Below are 25456 nucleotides of genomic sequence, written 5' to 3'. Positions count from 1 at the left end.
AACCGTGGTTCCCATTGTGTCCGCGAATTGTACGCGCATGTCCGCCATCATCTCCGACACGATCAACGATAATAATGGTCTTTTGTCTTCCTCCAGTCTCCGCCACGAAAACGTTAACGACGTGCAGCTTAGATACTCGCTAGGATGCCATCTAGCTTCCACGCATCATGTTATTTGTTTTCTATCAGGTTGTAAATAACAGAACCACAGACACGTGGTAATTTTCTCATGGACAGAACGGTCCTTGGTGTAGCTATGGTTGGCCGCAGAAGACACTCGATGATGGACGATATGCTTCTGTGGCGCGATTAAATGAATTTTCGAATAATATCTTTTATTCGCAAAGTACCAAATAGAATAATGGAGAAAGATATTCTGAGTAGAAACGAATCATTTCTCAACTTCAGAAAGATAATTACCTAGCAGTTAGAAAAATTACTTCATCGACAGGCTCTCTTAAAGAACGTAATAATATTGTTCGTGTAAAAAGCACTGTACTGAGCTTGTACGAGTTACGCTTCGAGTTTTCTTGCGTCGCGTCGTGTAACAAAGTTTCGTTGGTTCGACGAAAGGGTTATTTCCCAACAGCGCCTTCTTCCAGTTCGATAAGCAAGCTGTCGGTGCACAATTATGCTTCAGCCAAATCAGAATCTCCTTGCTCCTGACGAGGGTTAATTTTGTTATGCGTCAAGTGTTCGTCCACTACGACCGTTGTTAACGGGGTGAACGCCGTCACCAGCCAACGAGGCGTTTAAGAATACAACGTCTATCTGCTTTTCTTTGGATGGATATAATTAAATGTGAAAGAAAAAATGTTGCAACTAGGGTGATTTATACGAAAAGAATAATATATTCTTTGGTACAATAATTCTGCAATATAATCTATATAGCGTATTGGAAATTATATATCCAATCTTATCTATATATCTTACTATGGTAAAACGTAACAATAGAAAAACAATTTTAACAACATCTATATCAAAAATATTAAAATAGCATAATAAACAATTTCTCTCTATCCAAATGTAGAAAGGGAAAAACAAAGAGCTACATATAATTTGTTACAAGTAAAAGTGTAGTTAAAAGAAAAATAAGTGGAGAATATATATAGATCCTCGCTATAATATTTCACGGTTAAATAATTCTATCTGATATATCTTCATTAAATTGTAGCAAACTAGCACTGTCATATAAAGTACCATATTATATAATTTCAAGTAAACACCAATAAATGTACATCAAAACAATCGATTTTGTCAAACGACGATCTGATTCGTTGAACGCAGATGACGACTCAAAAGAGACGTTCTCATAAAACGACTATTTAGCAATATCGATGAACAAAGCAAACACAAAACCGTAACACTTGTCACGAGCTTCCCAGTAGCGAACTTATACATATATCACGCTTTCGATTAACAGAAATTTACGAACGAGATCTTAACGCTAATGAAGTCCAACAGTCAGGCGGCAGCTCTAGATATCCACCGAATTGTCGGTTTCAGCTTTTCCAGAGCTTCTGCTACTCTCAAGAGGAACGGGCGAACTTCTACGCGGATAAACTTGTTTAACGAACGAACAAGGAGTGTCTGTCCATGGTCTGGCAAATCGTCGGCCAGCCTCGTGAGTCAGCCTTCGGCTAGGATTGGCAGCAACGAGATTTCGCTAACTTTGCGCGAATCATAGTCGCCAAATGGATCTTTTCACCTCTCTCTCTCTCTCTCTATCGCTTTCGGGTCCCTTGCCGCCGGACCACGATGCTTCACGGCGCGTTCCTCCCAACTGCAAGAAACTTATCTAATGTAATTTCAGGTTCGTTAGACTATGTAGTATCGGGGTTGGAGGTCACGCAAAAGAGGAAACGGTTATCTCGTCGTTTTCGGCTTGTTGGACATATATAGGGGATGCAATGATGACGGATATTCTAAGAGGTGGATAGCATGTATTATCCTTTTATGGTTTAATGTATTTTTTATACTATCTTCGTTTGATCACAGTAATTTTTCCTATATTCTTCTTTTCATTTCCAACGATCTAATAAGATGTTAAAGTTGGTTAGATTTCATTATTGATTGGTCTTCATCAGCAGGTCCTTTTGATTGATCATTAGTAGAAAAATGCAACGAGATTAGTATGGTTTTGTATGGAAACCGCAGGAAATTGGAAGACAAAATTTTAGTGAAATTATCGAAAACCTCTCAAGTTAACTTGAAATCTAAAGTCATGCGGCGAGATACTTTTGGGTATAGCTCGGAATCTAATGCCAACCGCTGATTATATGTATAGGAAAAAGTTGTTCAAAATGCTCAGTTTTGCAATATACATATTTCAAAATCAACGAAATCGGAGAGAGAGTTCGACGAGTTGATCAAAATCTTTTTTCTAAATTTCCTGCGGCATCCGCACAAAACCACTAGTGTCGTCACATTCCTCCATTGACACTCTAATGAATGGCACGCTCCTCATGGTAATCCATCACCTTGCATATAATGAAACCTGGCCTTGGCTTAAATATCGTTTCAAGGTACATGAAATTTGTGAATTTGTTTTTATAATATATGATAGTTTTTGATGAGTGCAATCCAAAAATATTAGTTTTAAGGCGCAGAGATCATTATCTTAAAAATGATATATAACATAAAGTTCATGCATGTTGCACAATCTGCTTACTTGATCTTATTTCATCGTCAGAATCAGAAAGAATGCTCGAATTTTTTCTCTCGTCAGTTAACAAAAATTTAATTAACAAGTAATCGCTAAAGAATAATGTATTATTATTCTAAACAAAATACAAAAAGAAAACGACTCACTAAAGGGTTAGAATAAGTCAACTAATTTTTCTAATGCTAATATATTATTAATGTTGAATCGGTACTGCGGTATTATCGATTTAGGAAGAACCATCATAAAATCCTGGAAGTTTTCTAGCCTCAGTTGATCGTACTCCGCTCACGTAACTTAAAACCCATAAAACGGACTTTGTTGCTAAGATCCTGAAGATTCACAGTACGGCGACCAGGATAATTCACAACTAACTTGTCGTAATGTGTGTTGGAAAGCGGGACGCAGTAAAAATTGAAACTGAGCGAATATCTTGTTTATAAGTCATAGCTCGCACCGTTTCCTAGGTTCCGCACGTAACTGTGAACTCATAAAGTCTCTCGGTTCGAAATTGTTGAGGTTAAGGTTGACTGATTGAAGAACGAGTAAATGAATTTGTAATAGAAAAGTACGTTGAAATAATTGAAGGTATAAGTATAAGTATAATGTATAAGTTTATGCTGATTCAGATCCTTACTCTCTTAATGTTACTAGACAATGGAATTATAGGGAGCACGTTCATATATTTATAGCAAAAGTACATTATCAGAAAAATTAAGCTTATAGCTTTGGCTAGAGGCTACAGGGAACATAAATAGAAATCTGTTTATTAGTTCCTTTGTTCCTAAACCTTGCAACCCAAAACATAATGTATACTCAAGGGTAGAATAATATGCACCGCTCCTTATTTAGAATATTTCTGCGTAATAACAGTCTCCAGGTCACGGATATACATAAATAAAGATGTAGAGTTTTTCTTGAAGTAGTTACTTCAACAGAAATAAAGGCCACGTACATATAACCTTTTACTGCTGACGATTCTATGGTATCCATAAGCATCCTATGTGATGACGGAATATAAAGCGCATGGCAGAATCAAGAGAACATCAGCGGATGAGATAATGAGACAGTTTAACTCTTTCCGATTAAAAAGTTTCTCCTGAGCCACGCAGTAATCAGCGTTGCGCGCTCAACATCGGGCGTCTCACTTACGTGACGCGAGTCCCTCAACGTCGGAAAATCTCTGTCAATCATTGCCGTAAAAGGCAGCTACATCGAAAAGTTTGCGTTTATCGTTGCTGGTCATCCAGCGAATGCAGTTCCAGCCTCGGTCACAACCCTCGCGCTTGTGGGGTCCGTTCTCGTCTCAAAGCAAAGGTTCCAACAACATTACATTGCGCACTACCCATAGCTACTGAGGAATGAACTATCCCCATTGTCATCGCTAGTCTCGATGTATTAACAGCATTACCATCTCCATCAACGACATCAATTTTCGTCCAATCCAGGATAGATTCATCGCATGTACTGGTTTTCTAACGACCATCTTATACTTGTTCTGCATAGACTGGAGAATGTTGGAAACTCTGGCAGCAAGTTTATCATTCCATCTGATTCGTGAGTGCATATTGTCACCATTTGGAAATACAATATCTTGAAAACTCTGTTAGCCCTCAGCGTTCAGCCTTTCGATGTTTGGGCGGTATCCAAGTAAATTCGAATTAGCAACAGCGTTCACCAGATACATTCCGTCAGGCAATAGATCCCAAGCGCCAAAATCATTCATTTCGTTCTGGTCGACAGTTTCCATCACTAGCTGGGATGTTACTAGTGACGAAACATAACACTCGTAAATGTTATGACTGGTGGCGGTATAGGGTCCAAAACCTCCGGCGGGTTGTTCCGGTATGTCTCCTACAGCCGAAATTCATCCATTTAGAACCGCGATCTCAGGGATATTGATCTTAACCAAATCATCTTGCGGCGTTGTTGTATTTGATATTGACTGAAAGTACTCCATAATGGGAGCAGGCGTATATGTGGTATCAGGGATTAGGTTGAGTGGGCTAGTTTCATTGCTGTACCTATCTTCAGTATTGACAGTCTGTACATGATCGATAATCACGGCATTCAACATGCTAGTCATCGCGTGTTGAAAGACAGCGAAGGGCATCTCTCTACGAACCCGGGGATTCTCAGCTTCCAGGTGGGAATACATCTTTTCGCACAAAAGAGGAAAAGTCGAGAAATCTACATTCTCGCTGTAGATACGCCTAACCGGATATGTTCTGGAATACGGTCCATCCTGCCATAGTGGTTCGTTCATTATCTTATCTTTTGTAGCCTTGACGGCTCCTGGTGTTATCTCTGCAGGATCACGGATCTCTTTTGGTGTCGTTTGCGCTACTTGCGCTTTTGGGTTGCGTTTATCACGCCAAGACTTAGCGTGTCGTCGTTATTGGTCGTTAAGCTTACGTGATTTTGGTGGGCCGGTTGATATCACCAGTTCGTCATCAGCCCAATCTTTGGGTATTGGTGCCTCTTTATCAGTGGTTTTTCAACTGGTACTTGTTCATTAGCCATCCAGCTGCTCTGTGCCATCCTTACAAATTAAAAGGAAATGAAAATAAGTGTAACAAAATCAACTACCAGCTCACACCAAGCACGTCTTAGCCGCTATCGATGAGACCAATGCAGAAAAGTTAACGCGGACAACCGACCAGATAGTGGAAGCATATTTAGAAATTCGCCAGCGCGCATACCGAATAGCAACGGTAACCGAGCCACCTATACAAAACGCTGAAGCAAGCGAACCATTGGTTGCCTGGTACAACGCGTTGAACGAACAAATAATCCAACTGCGGACGCTGAGTTTTGGCAGTGCCCACCCTTCACGACGACGAAGCCGGAGTCCTCGTAGATAGACTTCGAGAGATAGACTACAGCAGCTGGACCCAGGGGAAACAGAACCAGCCGTCCGCAAACACGGCATGCGACGACAGTCTAGTATCCCGCCGCATCTTTGTCACAGACAGGAAATCGAAGACCTTCCTCATAGACACTGGCGCCGATATATGCGTATACCGGGGCAACAAACTACGCGAATCTGCGAACAAAGATACGTACGAGCTGTTCGCGGCCAACGGATGACGCATTGCGACCTACGGCACCATCCTAGTGTTCCTCGGCATAGCATTGCGTCGAGCACTGAAATGGCGTTTTATAATAGTGAACGTTAACACGTCTATCATCGACTTTCCTTAGCCACTACGAATTGTTGGTAGACGCAAGAAGTAAACGCCTCATAGAATCGACCATGTTGGCCCTCTACAACCATCCTACGAGGGGCCATATAAGGTAATACAACGAGACGAGAAAAATTATACCATAGAAGTAAGCAACAAGCATATAAATGTATCCATAGACCGACTAAAACCAGCTTTCGTTGTACCCGACGACATCGAACATCAGCAGCGCGAAAATAGCGTAGAAACCCACGACGGACGTGTTCATATCGCTCAAAATCCCAACTACTCAAAACGCTGAGCGGACACAGCAAAGCGAAGGTGACTCAAGAAGCTATTACACCACGCGCGTGGACAGGAAAGTTCATTTTCCTGATCGTTTTCAGGCAGGTCGTAGATAAGCTAGCCCGTAAGATCTACCTGCGCGAAGAAAAAAAAAATCGTTATCACTGGTAAGAGGGTACTGCAGCGGCACTCGACAGTAAACCTTCCAATGGTTTCTGACCCGTTGCTTGCTACACAAAAACCCTATCTTTCGGACAAGATGATTGCTAGATGTCGAAATATCTTCATAGCACACTTTCAACTAACTAGCCTAAGGACCTGCTATAAATCTTAGGATTTCTCTAACTAAAGTCCTTCAAATGAACAAATAGTTTTAGTCTTAGCATTCCTAAATTTATTACCTACTACGGAAAGATACGGGAAATCTGATTTTTCTCACGTACGATGCTTCCCACTGGCAACTTTCTCTCGAGGGCGATTAGCATCCTTCCTCAATCACCAACCTAGAGATTAACCAATTAACAGCGACGTCCATTTCTTTCCTCGGCTTTTCTCGACGAATCCGATGATCTCGTATCCTAACCCCATCATAGTTTTCCTCTGCAGAATCATCGTGAGGGAAAGACAGTTGGTAGTAGACGGTTGGCGTATTCCTCGACGCATCTTGAAGAATCATCGTCCTAACTTGCACCGCGCACTCTGCTCAACCGCTATCGTAACACATCGTCTAAAAGTTGAGTTGTAACCTGAAGTGCGAACCGCTAGGTGTAATCGCGAGCTCTACGTAAAGTCTACATCCAGAGTATTGTTAATAAATATACTGTTAATTATACTCAAGTATTTCTTCAGCACCTATCACGATCAATTTCATTCCCTTGGTGATAGAATGGCAGCTGTCGTTGATATGTATGCGGTACGAATCGTTATACAAATGTCACTTTAAAGTCAACAACAACGTTAGGACGTTAGGACACAACACGAATCGATGATACACGTATAGCCATGTGGATTGTTAATAAAATAAAATAGATCGAGAAATCTACGTTAGACGCTGATCAAGGAAGAAATTTTAATTGAAATCTGAGAGGAAAAGGTGAAAAGCAGAAAGAAAGCAAACGAGACACAGGTATCGCAGAAATTCAAATGTTGAGCAAGCACAGATTGGGTGAAAATTCATTTACAGTACAGATTTGTTTAAAGGATAGAATTGTATCCAATTTTCATATCCTTATTTTCATATGAACGATACAAAATGAGAGACCGAGAGAATAGAAATGTATCAAGCGTCAGATGTGAAATTTTTGTAACTCATTACGCATAACACATTATACGCTACTGCTGAGAGGCTAAAGAAAGAAAACAACTGCATCCTTTAATGTCATGAACAGATCTACTTTTCAAATTATATCAAAACGAGAGGATGTTTCAAACAAATCCAAATTTTCTCTGTTTTCTCGTGATAAAATCAGAATAACGTTTAACAAACGTGTTTATGAACGAGAAATGGCGCCAAGAACAACGGAAGCAACGGAATAGGTCAAAGAGACCTGTCCGTGGCAAAGTTCTCATTTCGCGGATATCAAAAGGGCCGCAGGTGGTGTCTGCTCCCGCCTTCTGCGCCATTGACAGTCTGGATCCTTTTGTTTCTTGCTATAAATCAATATCTGCAGATTGTTGCCGACGCGACCCTTTCTAACTGCTGACGGGAAATAAAGCGAGGACGTTGATCTTTTTTAGACAGGGAACGTTCGTAAGTTCGTCGAAAACTTGCCATGCTTCTTTCGTTCATTTACTGACACAAACCGTGAGAAACGCAACGTGTTAGCTTTTTTAACGTTTTTCTTTTCCTAGCAGAACATTTGTATGTTTTCACATATTAAGACTACAAAGGAAAAACACGATAAGTCACGTTTCACATTTTTACGGGGAAACTGTTTTATGATTCAGTACGTTGTCTATCAACCTCATATTATCAAATTTTTCTCAGTATGCGGTTCTAGAGCAAAACATGTGCTCTTTCCTCTTTAAAATTTGCAAAATATTATAATAAAATAAAAAATATAAGAAATATATTATATCACGATATTACATCTTCAGACCTGACAGGTTCTTTCTATCTTAAATTTTATCGTATTAACATCGGGAAATCAACAAGATGTACTTATCACGTTTTTCTTCTGTGATCTTCGTATCAAATACTACCAGCATTTGGGAATTCTATCTACCTTTTCCAAAGCAGTATTTTAAATTATGCTTATGGCGACACTGTCGATAGATTCAAAAATTCTTTACCCTATTTTTTCTACCCGATCTTCCTACTTTTGATTAATACTTGTCTTATGTTCACAATCCACGTCGAAAGAAACTCCATTTATAATATAGAGCCCTATGAATGTCTTTCTTCAGCGAAAAATGATCTCGAAATCCTGCCTTTTCCCTATGTTTGGAACTCTGCGTTTTCCCTTTGATTCATAGTGTAGAATGCCGGCGTACGAATGTGCACGAGAGAAAGAAGAGAAAGAAGAGAAAGAAAATCTCGGGGTTTAGTGCACGGCTCGGTTGACGATTTGATTGTAAGACCATTGTCAAGTGTCCCAGTGCCCGTAAACCGAGAAAGAAATTAAGCCCACTGTGTGTGGCACTATTTTACGACAGACGAAATGAAAAAGGAAATATATGGTCGAAAGAGGACGATTACATCTAGGAACCATTAATGTTCGAAATAAAAACTGTTAACAGGAGCGGAAGATCTTTTGTATTTAATCTGCAGCTTTAACAACACTACTAATAGTTAAATTCTGAAATAAACTAGAAATATTAAACGAGACCGTCACGTTCCAAGGATTTTGATATTCCAATTACGTGAAAAAGCGTCAAACAAAAAAAATTCTAAATGAGCTCCTGTTTACGTGACTTTTACCTTTGCGTCCGCACGTTTTGCTTTATCCTTAAACTAATCGGGTTTTAAAGAATACAAAAAGTTCGTACGAACTAACTCAAGAATTCTGAAAAGAATCCTGAAAATGTTTCATCTGATTTTTAATTTTTAAGAATATAAAGAAGAGAGAAAAAAAGATTATCAAAGATAATTCCGTGTCAACTTTCAAGCAATTGATACCACAGCCACGATCGGCCACAAGCTTCACAAACAGCTTTCGTCCTTTGTGTCACGATCTTGGCATAACTTCTACCCAGTTAATGAAGCACCCTGAGCACTTACCGCAGCGATAACCGCGAACTTTGATCCTATCACTCCGCATTGCCTTATACCGCGCTATCGCGGCGTGTTACGCGCGGATATGCCATGGAAATGGCCGCGGTAATTCATCGAGGTCTTTGCAAACTTTTCATGTTGCTCTCTTATTCACCAACCGTACGTTAACGGAAATATTATAAGGAAATTTCCTTCGTGAATCGGGAAGATTATCAAGGTGCAGTTTGATCACGTGACATATCGTATTATTAAATAATTTCCATATCTCCAAAAGTACTTTCGTTAATGACGAAATGGGGCACGCAATTCTAAGACTTTTTACATCTCCTTGTCTTCAGAAATTTTAGCCATATCTTTTTTTTCGTTTTCTTTTTCACTATGTTTAATTGACAATAAATTTACATCACCAATCGGTCAATGCATATTTCGAGCACTCTGATATAGCGCGCCCATCGGATTCTCTAATCGATTACCAATCAGTAATCATACAAAAGATGACGAGACACATTCAAAAATGAAGCTTTTATCGACGATAATTTCTTTTTAATACCCTTAATATCCAACTCTTTCGCCATTCCCCCTTTATTTCATTCATGTAATGAGAATACAATGGGATAATTCAATCTGCTGCATCCACGGGTTCAATTTTTCGATTCTACAAGAGCGCATCGGAAGAGAAAATCAGTCGGTCGTGCTACCCACGACCCACTTCTTAACATGGTTAGAGGATTATTTACACGACATGGACCGTGAAAATCCTCGATAGGATACAACAAACTTGTTTACGAGCGGTTTGAGCTCGAACGGCAGCTCCGATAGCCCATACATGTCGGGCAACGGTATTCCCTCTCTTCAACTCCACGCCACGCTCTCTGTCCCTGCTCAGGATCAATATGTTTCTGCAGTGAGATCGGCGAGCCGGTGAACGTGCTGGAAAACTCGTGGCGCCTTCCAGGAGACCAACGATAAATCTTGATTTCCAGGTATCGATATGCCAGATTGTGTATATCCAGGAAATACTCTAGGTCGCATCTAAGTGTAGACTGAGATCGATGACTCACTCGACGTTGGATAATTTCGATCGACGGGTACAATACTACCCAGCACTCTACAGCCTATACACCCCTTCCGCTACGCGTCGCTTTATCTTGCGAACCGCGTCTGCGACCACAATTATTAACTGTTCGGAATGAAACGGCGTTATCTCTTTTCCTTCCTGCATATGATAGGTGAAAAGGTGTTCTTTATGTGCAGAAACATTGAACGGATCAGATGTAATCTTTTAGAGATTTCGTGTTTTATTTACAAGATGATGGATTATATACGTATTTCTCGATTTAATGCTGTGAGTATCAGAGAAATTTGTGTTAGTGGAAAGTAAATACTATATATAAGTGCATGGGAATTATATAAGGGCCACAAATGAAAAAGTGAGAAGTCACATGCCCCGTCTTTTATAGAATGTATTTTAAAATTGAATATATTGTTATCCAATATATTTCAAGATTATCAGTTTTTAAATTATTTATTTGTTTTAGGCAAAAACTATGTCTTTAGCCACTCTCTGGAATACTTAGAAAGTATTAATAACATTGGTTATACAGTCCAATATTGCTTAAGTTAAAAAAAAAACATAACAATTAATAATTTTAACGAAGCTTTTAATTCTGTACAGGTAATAATTTGCACTGAAAAGAAGAGAAATTTTGTTGTCTTATTCGTCGTTCATTTGACAGGAATTCGCAAACCGGGCTGTCCTTCGATCGACATAATGAAGCCAATTCACCAGAAGGTTCCAGATTACATGGCAACACGTCGAACCTGTTTTATTGATACAGAGATTGATGCACCGCTCGAGAACAAACACAACAATCAACCTGTCGAAACAGTCATTTGCATTTCGAATCTTCGTTAATTGTGCCGGCGACGGTCGAGTGACTCGACCTGTCTAACGATCAACTCGATACTGTCTATAAACTTGTATTTTAATCAATACGAAACACGGTTCCAGCTCATCGATTCAATATAATGAATCATCCATATTCAATCCGAAAATATAACTACGTAATCTACATATCCAATTATCGAAGAATATAAACATGAGCAGGCATTTTTTAATTTACAAACACGAACTGCATTCCTTAAATCGTACGTCGATCAATAATTCGTTGGTTGTGACAAGAAAGGTGTCGACAACTCAGCAATTCCAGCATCGAGGTTGCCGCCACACTAGCGGTGTCTCATTGAAAGAAAATCCCCACGAAATGACCAACAATCGTTATTGCTGAACGTTGTTTAACGCCGCTTTGCGAAAGACACACTTCAAATACCCACGGTGCCACCGGGACCGAGCAGAATCAGCACCACGCTAACCTCATTTCCCTGGCCAACAACTGCAGATTTGACGCAATCGATTCCAACCTTCGGACTACGGACATTTTTGAAATGCGACATCTGTTTTTCTCGCACGACAGTACGTAGATATATAGCGCACACGTATGTCGAAATGATTTACATTTCCGAAAGATAGAATTATTGCGTAAATAATTAATGTGTCATGCCATGTGAAATGTCAATTATAATTGATCTAAAATTTCTTCTGAAACGAGAATATAGAAAATCATATTGCTCATATACGTGGCTTTAATTGATTTAAGTAGTATTTAACTCCTACTATATTTTACGAAAAGGTTAAACATTTCGCAATATGTCGGACGAGATTCTCTGACAATTTAGAATTTTCACGAGCCAGCAGAGAGATTCGTTTCAAGAACATCTACGTCTTCAGACATTTAGCGAGAAAACGATGGAAGCAAATTCGCGTGAATGGTATTCGGCCCGGCGTATTGAGCATTTTCCATTAAAGTCAGTAGAAATAATAGGAGGACGGGAGCATATGTAGTTTAGGTAAGGATGGTTTACCGGCGAACAATTTCTACGAAGGAAAGGCACTATGCATCGAAGAATAGTGGATTTTCCGACACCAGATGATCTTCTATTATCCGGACGGGTTGAACGGGCTAGGATTTTCCGCAGGCTTCACTGGGAGAGCTCCGCAAATTTCTATTCGACCATCCAGTCCTCTTTCTTTCTAAACGCGACACCCAGGATCGCACTACTGTTCCTCGCTCCTTGCTGTTCCCCGACAAGTCTCATTCGACGGTTCTCTTCGATCCAGCGACCAGTATGCTCGTTGTTAGCCACTGGCAATACTGACAATACGAGGATGTTTCATTTCCTGATCTTCGGGATATCTTTCTCTGCATGGGAACAAGCATCCTCTCTTCCAATATCTTTTCTCGTGTCTTCTAATTGTCTAGGATCGTTTGGGATCGTTCTGAAGTGTACTATGATTTTGTAGATTTAATTATAATTCCGCAAGAGAGTGCGGAACATTATCTCAAGACCTTCTCCCTTTAATTTACTATTTTAGCTCTATGCCTAAAGAAAGCTATTGAAACATTATACGCAGTTTGTATTCGATGATCCAACCTTGTAACTTAATTAAAATCAGAGAAGTTTGCGTTTCAATCCACGTCCCGAACGTAACATAATATTAGAAAAGGAGGGGTTAAATTGATGAATTTAATAGAAAGACTACCTCGTTAAAAAATATAGCGCAAAAGACTTCGGAATAGAAATTTGCTTGATTATCTTTTAAGTGGAAAATGAAAGCAGCTTAAGGGGAAAAACGATAACGCGAAAGTGAAAATTTATCAAGATTCGCCACTATTTTGTTTGAAGACGGGACCAGATGCGACCAAATATATCTCTAGATGTACCAGATCGATACCAGAGGTAACCGTGTATTACGTAAGCGAAATTGTCGAAAGCCAGCAAGCTCGCTCGTGACCCAGGCCAGCTTTGACCTTGGCCTGCATTCAGGACCGCTGCTGCAGATGTATCAACACAAGTGCATCGGTTACACGATGGCGTGTCGCGCACGATCCAATACTTGAGTGCGCGCGCGTTGTTTGCCAAAAAAGGCAGGTTGCCGCTCGTTTCAAAATTTCGTATCCTCCGAAACGACTTTCAGGAAAATATCAAAAATATAACAAAGTATTTACCACAAAGAATTGTGAATTTTTTAACTAGAAAAACTATTACGAATAATAATACAAATCTTGAACACGTTAATTTTAACAATATTCGTAAAAAATAATAGTTTTTCATAAGAATAAATCGTTACTGGTATCGCAGGTTATCCGCGGAGGAATGTGAAACTATTTTTGAACGATCCTGTATATTAAAACTCGAACAGAATCGAGTTTTTCTAAGTTTACGTGCGCAGTTCAGCTGTGCTGAAGTGCTTGCAAGCACACGTGTGCGCAGCCCGTTCATGGCTGAACAACTGCAACCGTGCCAAGAATTCGCTTCTCCTCTACCCTCTACACTCTACCCTTTCCCAGAGGGTGAAGCTGACCTGTGACCCAAGCGCCACTTCTTTCACAACTACTACATGCAGAACAGTGGATAGATTCTTAACTGCTGACACGCGCCGCTAACTTTCTCGCTTCCGGTTTAAACAAACATCCCAAATTCCCTTACATTGTCGTAGGTTCTAAAATATACAGACTGTTTAAAAAAATCAAGCGATACTTTTTCACTCAATCACGAATGCTAAAAATGTATGGGGCGCATTATTTAAACTGCAATTAATACATGAACTACTACATTTTCACGACTAAACAATTTATTTTCTACGAACACCGATTAGTTTGTATAAACGAGATATTTACTAATTCGACAAACAATCTTCATATACATCCCGAAAATAAAACGACTATGATACATAATTTACTACATGTGTATTCTTTTAATGCTCCGTCATAAAGATGCAAATAGTTCAAGGATCAGAGAGATTGCACACAAGTATCCAACCGGTCGTTCACAAATAAATCTTCTAACACCAACCAATGTTTCAACGCGATTTATTATACCTCTCTCTTTTGCTTCATCCTTCTATTAATACCCTATTATAAATCTCGATTAAAAGTGAAGTTATCCTAAAAATTCATCTTTGAAGAAGTGAGTATGATATGATGCGATTTATGTGATTTACGATCCGCGTGACTATGCGTTAGAATCTTTTGGCGGAATTTGAACTAGTATGGCGAAAGGTATGAAAGGAAAACGACAGAAAAATCGACCCGCGCATGAACGTCAAATGGCATACAGAAGTCGCGATCGATGGCAAATTGCGTACAAAGTACCCAGGTGCATCAAGGATTTATGGACGTGTTTAACGCGCGAGACTACGTTAGATCCTTCCTTCCAAATATTGCAGAGGATTAGAAAACCATAATTCTCTGGATGGTTAAACACGTGAGTTATTTATCGAAGGGATGGAACGCCACATGTATAAGCTTGAACAACGGACCTCCGTTCGCCCTCAATTGCCGAGCGTAATTAACTTGCATAGGATAAAATTAAGCTGCCTCACCCAACCTCTCGTTACCGCAGCAAAAACATTTGCTCGACAGTTTCCAAATGTTAGGCGAAATCCCACCGTTCGCTCGGGCTAATGAAATTCGAATAAACGCCGCGAAGCTTTCCCTAAGCGCGTGCGGAACTCTTGATACCAAGGGCTATTATTTCCTTTTGAATCCTACAAACACCGGACCGCTACGCTGTCAGAACTATTCCCCAGAAGCTGCTCGGTGTTTAGCAGAAATTTCGTACAAGTTTATTTTGCGCTCATAAAGATTATTATAGTGTACGAATAAGACAGGTGTTTAAGGGATAAGTAGTCCATGTTTCTAAAGCCGCTTTTTAATTGTGAGGAGAAAGTAAGTATAATTGTTGTGAGTATAATGTGTAATGATATTGTGTAAAATAATGGTGATAGAAAACGGTTGAAAATGGTTCCGTGAAAGAGAGGTAAAAGTTACCGTTGCCGTGCTGAAAGACGAGGTTTTCTTTTGTCTCTTACTATGGGCACTTCACTCTCGCCGATCGATGTTCCTCGACTGTTTTTCGGGTACTCGTGTTAAGGCGGAAAATACGAGTTGTTTCAGGAAGAAAAACAGTGCTATAAAAAGATCGATTTGATGAACGTGAGGAGAGAAAGCGGAACGATAGATTGACATTTACTCTGCTATCTCTTAAAGTGTCTTAAATATCGTTTAATTCTATTTACTCGGACGAACATTTAGAAAGAACTTCCAATTATATCCTATTGCAATCATTTTGATATTGTAGGATCTTTACTACAATTAGTTTATTCACAATAAATGGATTAAACAGATATCGGTTAAACAGGAAACGATGGTTGTTTAACGTGAACTAATCACAATGACGTACTATAATTAAGATAACTAAATAGTTGATTTGCAATTCTCGTCACTACGATTCCAACATTCTCACGCGGACCACAATCTCTCGATAACGCAATTTGCACTCCCTAACTTCTCGATTCACACTCTCTGACTTTTCAACTAATACTGACTGTTAATTCGACTTTGTACCTTAGCATCCCTTTGTCTCTTGTTTTAGCCCCACCACGTACGTATTCCGCAACCGCTCGTGGCCAGGGTCACGCAGACCTTTTCCGTGAAACTATTCGATTGAAGGACCGACGATACATTGTTGGGCCTGTCGGAACTTCGGCTTTCTTGCGACATTGTTTATAGTTCGCCCGATATCTCTTATGCATTTCGTCTACGATACTACAATATTTCATGACAAGATATTTGTTGTATTAATAGGAAAGTATGAAATACCTCCGTAATCTTTACAGAATGCCAACATTATCTCAAATATCTTGCCCATTATTTTTCATTATACTTTCATTCTGATATTTCGCCAAGATAACGCTTCTCTTTCAAAAACTGAGGATTAATCATCTCGTTGCTGGTTATAGCAAAGCAACCCCTTCACAAGCCAGAAGAAATCATCTTTTACAATCTCGAAGAAAGGAGAGGCTGTGCAAACTTCCGCCTGGTCGAGCGCTAAATAATTGTCCTAATTCCCCTTAAAGTCCGCGCAAGCCGCATTTTGGCAAACGCTGGTTTCACGACCAGTTCACAACCAGAGGATAAATTACTACGGCGGCATAATGGTTCCGACTAATTTACGGAGCTAGAAATTAAAGTTTTTTCATAGATCTTCGCCGATGCCCGTAATAACTCGGCGTCCGTGCACCCTCTTTTCCTTTCCTCTATATACTCATTTCTCATTGCTTCTTCTTCCCCTGCACTAGCGTAAGTCTGTCGCTGGTGAAGTTGATACACGCGAAACTCCTCTGGGCTAAATCCGATTCACCGGCCGCACATAACTGGAAGAGGCTTGAAACTTTAACCGGAATCAAGAGGAGTACGAGTCCTCACCAGAGAAAGAGTGAAGGAATTAATTGCACTTTTGACTACTCCGAGAAACTGCTCAGTTAAATATTGCCATCGATGGAATATTTCATTAAGTGCGGTTACGCGAAACTTTCTGCGCAACTGTGGTTTCAGACGGGCCGAAGCGTTTTCGAGATCTTCTGGATATTTGATATACCTACATTTCCCTCAATACTCGTCGATTGGGAAAAGCTTAGTAGGGAAAGGAGAAGTGCTATCTTTCCTACCTTCGTTTTCTATCGTTCACCTTTTTGCTTTTCTTTTTCTCGTTTTCTTTGAAAAACTTTTGCAGAACTATTTCTTCTAAATTCGCACATGTATTTCTTAATTCAAAGTAATTCAATCCTATGTTAGAAGAAGCTCACGATTGTCAAAGTGAGATTTCAAGAGCTAAAAGTGGAAAAATTAGAAACATAATGTTTGACCACTGTGCCCTAGAATCTATAATTTCCGCCAACATTATACGTTTAATAAGTATTTTTCTGTAAGTTTCCAAATAATTTTTCGCTTTCCTTGAAAAGTTTGTGTAAGTTTTATCCCTTTTGAAATACTTGTTGCAATTATAGACTTCTATTTGTCATTGAAAATGTCTCTCATTACTTAAGAAAGCTTTAAAATAATATTTCAATTACTCGAGAAAACAAACTCGATACCGAAGTTTTGTAAGAGGGTATTCTAGTCTACAAATTTGAAAAAATCGAAAATCTTTTTTCATATTTCCAAAGTTTAGACATTCAAGAATATGCCCTTAAAAGGATTTTTCAAAATTTCAATTTTTATGAGTTACAGCCATTTTTGTGAGGCGACATCTGCTCCGGTCCGACCGGAACAAATGAACAGTAGACGGTAGACGCTGCCCGAGTACCTACATATGAATACTCCCATAAAATCTTTTTTTAATGTATTTTATCCTTTTTTAATGTATTTTTAATTCAAGGCCATAGAAACGTATTTTGTTGGGATCTTTTCGTCTTAGTATTTATTTCAAGTTAGTTTTGAGCCAGCCTTCAAGCAACGTGGACGTACTAACTCTAACAACGAAAACTTTCGAGTTGGTGTGCACGATATCTCAAGTTCTAATGAACCGATTTATTTGAAATTTGGTGTGAATGTTCTTTATACATTTCTCTATCACTTCAACCACACTCAGATCAAAATTTTTAATTTCACTATTTTTTAAAAATACGGAATTGCCAAACAAACATGTCAAAAAGAAATTTTTTTTTTCGAATGGTCAGCATTTTGTGAAAAAATACTTTTTTTGGCTTTTCCAAGGTTCATGCTATAGCCGCTTCTGTACTAATTAAGAATCCGTTCGGCTTTTTGCTTCAGATGACCAGAAGGGTTGAAATTGTGTACGCCAGAACATTCTTTTTTTGGACCCCCCCTTTGCCATCTCATAACTTTGTGAATTTTGAGTTTTTCGATTAATTTTTTATTTAATCTTAAAATATCAATAAACAAATGATAAAAATGGATAGTAAAAATATTCTTTGTTTCGTTTGTACAAAGCTTCAAAAACCGCCCGAAGTTCATACCTTTAGACTAGAATACCCCCTTAACGACTCGATAATGTGTCAAGCTCTCATAAAACTTGTTAATGTTAAATAAGTTCTGTTCCAAATGTACCCACAATGTTTCGGTCATCCTTGGAGACTGCATTTATCAAAGATTCAATTGCAAACGCTAACGAAAGCCGACATTCGGTTAATGTTCAGCTGACCTTAACCTGCGCAAAGCGCAACGTTGTATATGGAAAGGATGGGGTCCACCACCAGAGGTTCCTGGGGATATATAATGTGTCCAAACCAATCCGGCCTCTGGTAGTCGGACCGATTCGATAAGCCCTTAATCCATTGGCAATTAGTCCGCACAGTGGCCAAGGCAACCCCTTCACCTCTAAAGCTGCGTCTACCCCAGGGTAAACAATCACTGTCTCTATCTGCCTCGTGGTGTGTTGCTGCCTCTCGTGCCCGTCGCTGGCTAATTCAACAGTCTCTGTGACTGTATAATTAGCCAGTGGATTGTGTATGTTTATGCACGGAATACGGTTGCTATTCACGCACGGGTATTTACGATTCAATGATTTGGACAATAACGAAAGATCGTATGGATTAGGCTGTTTAATTTCTGGCACTTGCTTACGTCGGTTTGTCTACCTTTCGTTTCGATCAATTGATAATTGTCTTTGGCGACTATACGGTGGGCTGAAAATCATAGTGCTGTGAGTCAAAATTTTGACAAGTCGAATTTAGTCATCGGTTTCAATAAAAGTATGAAAAGTTCGATTCGATTTCATAAATCTCGATTAGCTGCCGCGAGACATTTTCATGATATGAAAGGATATAAGGATTCTCGATGATAAATATGATAGATTTTATAAAAACTGTCAGTCGATTGATTTACGCCAGTATAGTTTTCAGAGAGTCATGTTTGCAAAAAGTAGATGTATGTTATACCTGTCATATTAATAACCACAAACAATATAATCCGGCGTTTTCACTTGTATATAAATATAAATTTGGCTCGTGTTTTACTCCACTCGAATACTATGAAGTATGTCATTCGTTAAAGAAAATCTTGGGTGCGACATTCCTCTAGATTTATATTCTTTGCGTCGCATTCTTTCACTAACATATACACAGCAAAGTAACTGGCGCACCCGAGCGAACTAACAAAGCAGGGGGAAAAGATAGAAAAAGAGGAGAAAGTAAAATGAAAGAACATCACGCGACGTTCGGGTGATTCGCTTTAAAAAGAAGTATACGTGACGTTCTGGTTCCTTATTTTTCAAAGCGAACGGAAGAGTTTCCACGTGGAGACAGAGATACAAAGACTGTTGCGCAGAAAGAAACGCTTCGAGAATAACGGGGAAGAAGAGGAAAGAGATTTGAAACGAGAGGGCATAGCTACTTCGTACTTTCGTCGTAAAGAAAGGAAAGCGTACTTCGAAAGAACTCACCGTGATACGTCCTCCTGAGAAACAGCTCGTGGCGTGGCCGCACCGTGAAGAGCGAGAGAAGACGCGTGACGTGATTCTTGCGAATACGGCAGCGTCGAGTTGTTCTCCAGCGCCGACACAGAACCATTTTGTTTTCCTGTTAATAACGGGAACGAACGTAAAATACCTAGGCGCGGGTAATTTAGAAATTGGCTTCCTCTTAACCCATATATTTATATCATCCTTCTAAAAGGATAATTGCAAAATTTGCAAGGTACACTATTTTATTTTGCGATTTCTATAATACTGGCCAATATTCTTTTGAACGAATAGTCATCTTGTTTAATCGTGTTAGAAAATTAAAAAATTTTGATCAATATACAGAAGTATGGCTACAACAAGTATCTACACACCATTGTATATTTGCTACAGCATATGCATGCTGATTAATTAAATCCAAGTATACTACATTTCGTATCATTTAGAAGTACATACTTTCATATGAGTAAAACAAATTTTATACTACGAAAACATGAAACGTGAGGTCTAATAAAAGAAAACGCTTGGTTGGAAAATACTCTTTATGGCCATGGTATTCAATTTAGCATTTAACTAAAGGAATTTTTTTCTAACAAATATTAAATAGAGGTTTTTAACATATCTCAGTTAATAAAGAAAGCCTAATTTCTCGAAATGTTTATCAAGCGAACGACTATTAAATAAAATTCTACTTTATTTCATTACATTTTGGGATAATTTCGCAAAAGATCAGTGCCAGAAATTCGTTAGAATTATTAATAGAGATAGTACAATTACTTTCCAATTAAAAAGTAAATCAAATAAAGAAAAATATCTCTGTAATTCGGCACTTTCTGAACGTATTCCTGCTACATTACAAGCTCTCTGTGGAACGAGAAGAGTTTACGTGCTCGACTTTATGAGTACTATGAATAAGTTATACGAGATCGTTGACGCGACAAGATAGCTTGGAATTTGTGACAAAGTCCTGGGATCAAAAATTCACTTGGATATGGCCACGGGAGGAAAACTGGGAATTCCCGTGTTTATCATTCAATGTGACACCCCTGAGACCTGAAGGAATTATGGGAGGAACGTTACTGCATAAAAAATCGATCGACATTCAAGGTATTTCATATGAGTAATCGCTAATTAATAAAACAAAGGTTGAGGAATTTGTATAGCGCCATAAAATTGAACAGGAATAGTTGTGAACATTTTATGTTGGCTTGAGAAATAAATTTCTGAAATAATTTTAAACTACGCAAAGAAAATTCAATTTCTTCGTTCATTATGTGTATTAATAATGAAGCTATTTTTATCTGATGAGAAAAATTCACTCTATTCGAGAATGCATTTTATATCCAATATTAATTACATCTACAAGCACAGAACTTTATATTTCGTATTTTACAATAAACTATCCTTATGTATTCTTGCACATTCTATAACACTGTATCTTCCCAACAACGACTTTATACTTCCATATTCGGTACTTTTAAAAATTATTTTACCGACACATTCAATATCCAACATCACTAATATAAAAATACGCGAGCAAAATACCTTCGTATCAAAATAATCAAAATTCTTACAACAAAAATTACATTTTCCAAACCAAAAATGTTCGAACATGGAACATCCACTGTAGCGTTTGATGCTCGACATTCACACTTTTCTAAATTCGTTCACCTCGACACTAGTACTAAACGTCGGGAAGCATAAAACGCTCCAGCCCAACGTTCCGTTCCCATTTTTACTCCGCGGTAGAGGAAGGATTTCCTTGGCGTAGAACCGCGTCCGCTGGTAGCGAACAAAAGTAAGCCAGACATTTTTTCGTGGTACGTGAAATATTTATTGTTCCGGAAGGCAGCGTCATGAAAATTCGAGGAGAAAAGATCCCGAAAATGTCCCGTGAAACGCGGCACGGGGAGAAAGTCGCGGACACGGAATTTACGCGGCGAGTGAATAATATAGTATGTGAATAGGATACGAGGCACGCTTACGTGGTTGCGGTGAGAGCGAATTGTCCGAGGCCATAGGGGGTGGTGGCGGGGGCACGATTCCGGTTTCCGGTTTCGCCACCAGAAGAACCACGCGATCCTGGATTGCCTTCAGTGTCGCCACCGCTTCCTCGTGCGTCACATTTTCGAGGTTCTTGTCGCCCTGCTAGAATCAAAGGAATCCCTCTTTTCTATCTTCTCTTTATACTGGTCAAAGCACGATACCACAACTTGATACTGTTGAAATGTAATTCAATTTCATTGGACTTTGTTAAAGCACACAAGCTTTTTCTCTGGTTCTGTTTCTGATGACCGAGCCAAGTTTCGTTATTAAGGTCAGTCAGTAATTTTATGTAATTTTGTAATTGTTTAAAATCAACGACAGAAAAATACAGTAGTTCGCGAAAGTATTCCAATACTCATAGAAACAATTTTTTTTATATGAAACAGTTAAGTTTCAACTGGAATGAGACACGACCAACGTAATTATATCAAGCTTTGACACAACTCTGGCTATTAACTTTGTATATTAATTTTTTATTGAATATATAAATTTCAAATTTTAGCAATATAATTATGACAGTCGTACGTCATCATACTGCTAATAAAATTTCAAGGTGTTTTATATGACATATACTTTTGTGGGTCACTGTAAGTATTTCAGAAATGTTCGCCTCGGTGGATGGAACATTGTGCGTTGTTTATCATCTTTTATTAATAAAATCTCTACAGAGATCCATGCGAATATGGAAAGCATAAATTTTCTATCATCCTTTTTTTCTATCGCGTAAAATATTTCTCTTCATTCATCAACATCGTCCATTCATCTTAATTTGCTAAAGCATTTCCTGTTATCGTTCTATCGTCTCTATTCCTCACTTTCCGGGACGGAGCGACACGTGAAAGCGATAAGAGCAACACCGACTAGGAAAATGCGAAAGATCGTTCTCTCATGAAGCAAGTATCGATCAAGATTTCGCGAGCCACGGTAATTGATTTCTCCCGTTCAATTTCCCCTGTCAATCATCGTCCTCTTACGGAACACTTTGAGATGGATTATCGAACAAATATTGCGAGAGAGTTACGCGTTACTTTCTTTGTTCGTCGCCTTTATTAACGCGAGTAACTACGTTCAAACGTCGCCGACGATATTGTGCTTCATTTACGGTATTAAAAAGGAATGGAAAAATCGCAACACATTTCCTAACCAACTAAATATTCTTATCTGCAGATAAAGAATACCTGATTTCTACAACACCTCGAGAAGCGAAAAAAAAAAAAAAAATAAAAAGAGGAAACTAACGTTTTAGTTGATTGTAGGTTTTGCGCTGTCGCAATAAATTGGAAGATAAATTCATGCAATTAAACAACGTAAATAAATTTTCCGAAGAAACATATTTCAGTTTATTATTTTTCTTCTTTTGTTGCGCTTTTCCCTTTCCTTTTTCTTTTCCTTTAATTTTCTGGCATTTATTCGACTAGATAGACACGGAGAGATCGTGGGTGAAAAACGATGCACGATCGAAAAAAAGTACGACACAGCACGGCGCGGTGGTAATTATCCAGTGCAGGTTGATATGTTCACAAAAAAAAATACACCACGGTCCAAGTTCCGGGGACGTGTCATAAACAACTGACGAAGTTTCTGTAACGTTCGTTGCTCTAAAGTATATACCGACACGCAATCATGTGCAAAGTTAAATCGACTTGCGATCCATCCTGTCGGTCGCTGCTCCGAAAACTTTGGAATAAATCGTTCTTCGGAACGAGACAAAAGAGAGCAGGTCGATCTATACACGACAGAACCTGGCACCTTTTTTAACAGTTTATTGCAGCTGTAGCGGCTGTGAAACGGGACGTTAAATCTGAGACAAAGATATTTCGAGAAAGTTTAACAGCCGTAGTAATTGCAATTCGTGGATACCTAAATACTTTAAGTGTAGAACGTTTAATACTAGAATTATCGAACAAACTTTTTTATTCATATACTTTATACAAATTCCAGATTATAAAAAATGTATTGTTATAAGTTTGTACAATTTTTTTAGCCCATCAAGGTGCCTAATAACCCTAAAATTGCCCCACTAACGTTGCCTTCATACCTTAATAGAACTTTTCATTTACAACCTTTCTCCGTCAAGTTACATTCTCGAATTTTATTTCTTAACATTGTGGCTATGAAAGGGAATTCCAAGGATTCGCTTGATATTTCCTGTCGTCGTTATTTATTTCACATAAATCCTATAATTTTATAAAATTAAGAGAAATTGGAGTATTTGTAACATCATAATAAATGTTAATAGATTAAAAGGTTATGATGATTTTGACCATTCTGGTATTACATTGACAATTCTAGTATTAAAATTTTGTCGCGTTGCTAGTATTTGTTTTACGATGTTCATAGGTTGAAAATAGCATCAGTTGCGGCTGTGAATCAATGAGATCAATGTAACGGTTTTAAACGTAGCTTTTTCAACCGCGAGTTTCTCGGCGAGAGACGAAGGAAGAAAAGGCAGCTCGTCGATGCGAAAAATCGGAGGAAGCAGCGAAAAGAACAGGTTCCGTGCGTCTGCAACCACGGCAACGATGGAACAACTATCAATTACTCGTCGCCATCAAAAACCACTCTGATCTATTTTTCACGTAGCCTTCACACGGCCTCTCGTTTATGAATCGCGAACGAAACGAAGATTTGCCGAATTTCGATTAACTTCAAACGTTCTACTCAAGTAAAGGTTGAAACGCAAAAAATTACGAATCATAGAGAATTTATTGGTTTTTATCGACTTTGAGAAATGTTTTTGGTGCCTGCTTTTCAACATTTAAGAAATTACCTTGGAGCAGAGATTTTATTATTTTCTTAGCGAAGACGAAGAGAGAGAATTAGGCGGATAAATTTAGTAGATAAATCGAGCTCTGACTGCGAGAAATTACGCGATTACCTTTTTTCGTTTCAGTGAAGAATATATTTCTTCTTTGTTCCCGGCAAAGCTATTTTACATGAAGGATTCTCTAATCAAGACCAGCTTTCTTTCTCAACGTAGTTAAATAGGAAGAACTGTAATCGCCAATCAGATTAAAAGTCTAAATGGTATTTCAACTATGCGAAGAACTACTCTCTAATTCTATGATATATCAAAAATTCTACGTATCTCTGTGTAATAAATACGTTAAAAGGAAGACATATGGTGGATTTATAATTAGTTTTACAATTTACGATTATTAAGTCATTTAAGGAACGAGACTCGAGGATTCGAGAATAATTTTATTGTTATCTATTAGGAAATGATAGCGGCGTGGCAGAAAGAAATCAGAATTGAAGGAGTATAATTTTGCCTGAACTCACCAGGGCATTTCTGACGGCTACCAATTTGTCTCCAACGACAAGACGGCCCTCTACTTGCGCGGCGCCGCCCTCCATAATTTTCGTTACGTAGATTCCATTGTCACCAGGTATATGCTGATTGCCAATACCTCCAGCGATACTGAAACCGAGGCCCTTACTACCCTTAATTAGCTCGATTTCGATCAGTTGCGTGTGCCTCCGTCGACGTACGTACTGAAAATTAATTGAAGCATCCGTTACGTCATCTATGCATATAACATCAAACACATGTTCTTAAAAATATAAAATTACTTTACAACATTTTTTTATAGATTTTGTAGATTTTATAGATTTTGATCCTTGAGATTGGGAATGAAAAGCAAGATCCCATTTCTTCAAATTCGATCAGATTAAATTAACTAAATCAAACAAAGTTTATGGGAGTGGTTCTTTATTCACAAAAAATTCCTTCGCGTGAAAT

The 25456-nt window shown here is 38.7% G+C and overlaps 1 protein-coding gene across 24 annotated transcripts in view; it reads right to left on the bottom strand.

Annotated features, from left to right (window-relative positions):
• Positions 1 to 25456, bottom strand: part of LOC126921458 (disks large 1 tumor suppressor protein) — a 538419-nt gene that overhangs the window by 67216 nt on the left and 445747 nt on the right. For 20 of the 24 annotated variants that reach the window (XM_050733096.1, XM_050733098.1, XM_050733101.1 and 17 more), the window contains 3 exons: positions 24997 to 25209; positions 21654 to 21816; positions 19651 to 19786 (listed from right to left, as the gene is read on the bottom strand). In XM_050733096.1, coding sequence (XP_050589053.1) covers positions 19651 to 19786; positions 21654 to 21816; positions 24997 to 25209 — 512 coding nt within the window. The remainder of the gene's footprint in view (positions 1 to 19650; positions 19787 to 21653; positions 21817 to 24996; positions 25210 to 25456) is intronic. The other 4 variants (XM_050733083.1, XM_050733105.1, XM_050733085.1 and 1 more) reach the window with 1 other exon arrangement.

This window comes from Bombus affinis, chromosome 10 (assembly GCF_024516045.1).
Source record: "Bombus affinis isolate iyBomAffi1 chromosome 10, iyBomAffi1.2, whole genome shotgun sequence".
In the NCBI taxonomy this organism is placed as follows: domain Eukaryota; kingdom Metazoa; phylum Arthropoda; class Insecta; order Hymenoptera; family Apidae; genus Bombus; species Bombus affinis.
This window is presented reverse-complemented; position numbering and strand designations above follow the sequence as displayed.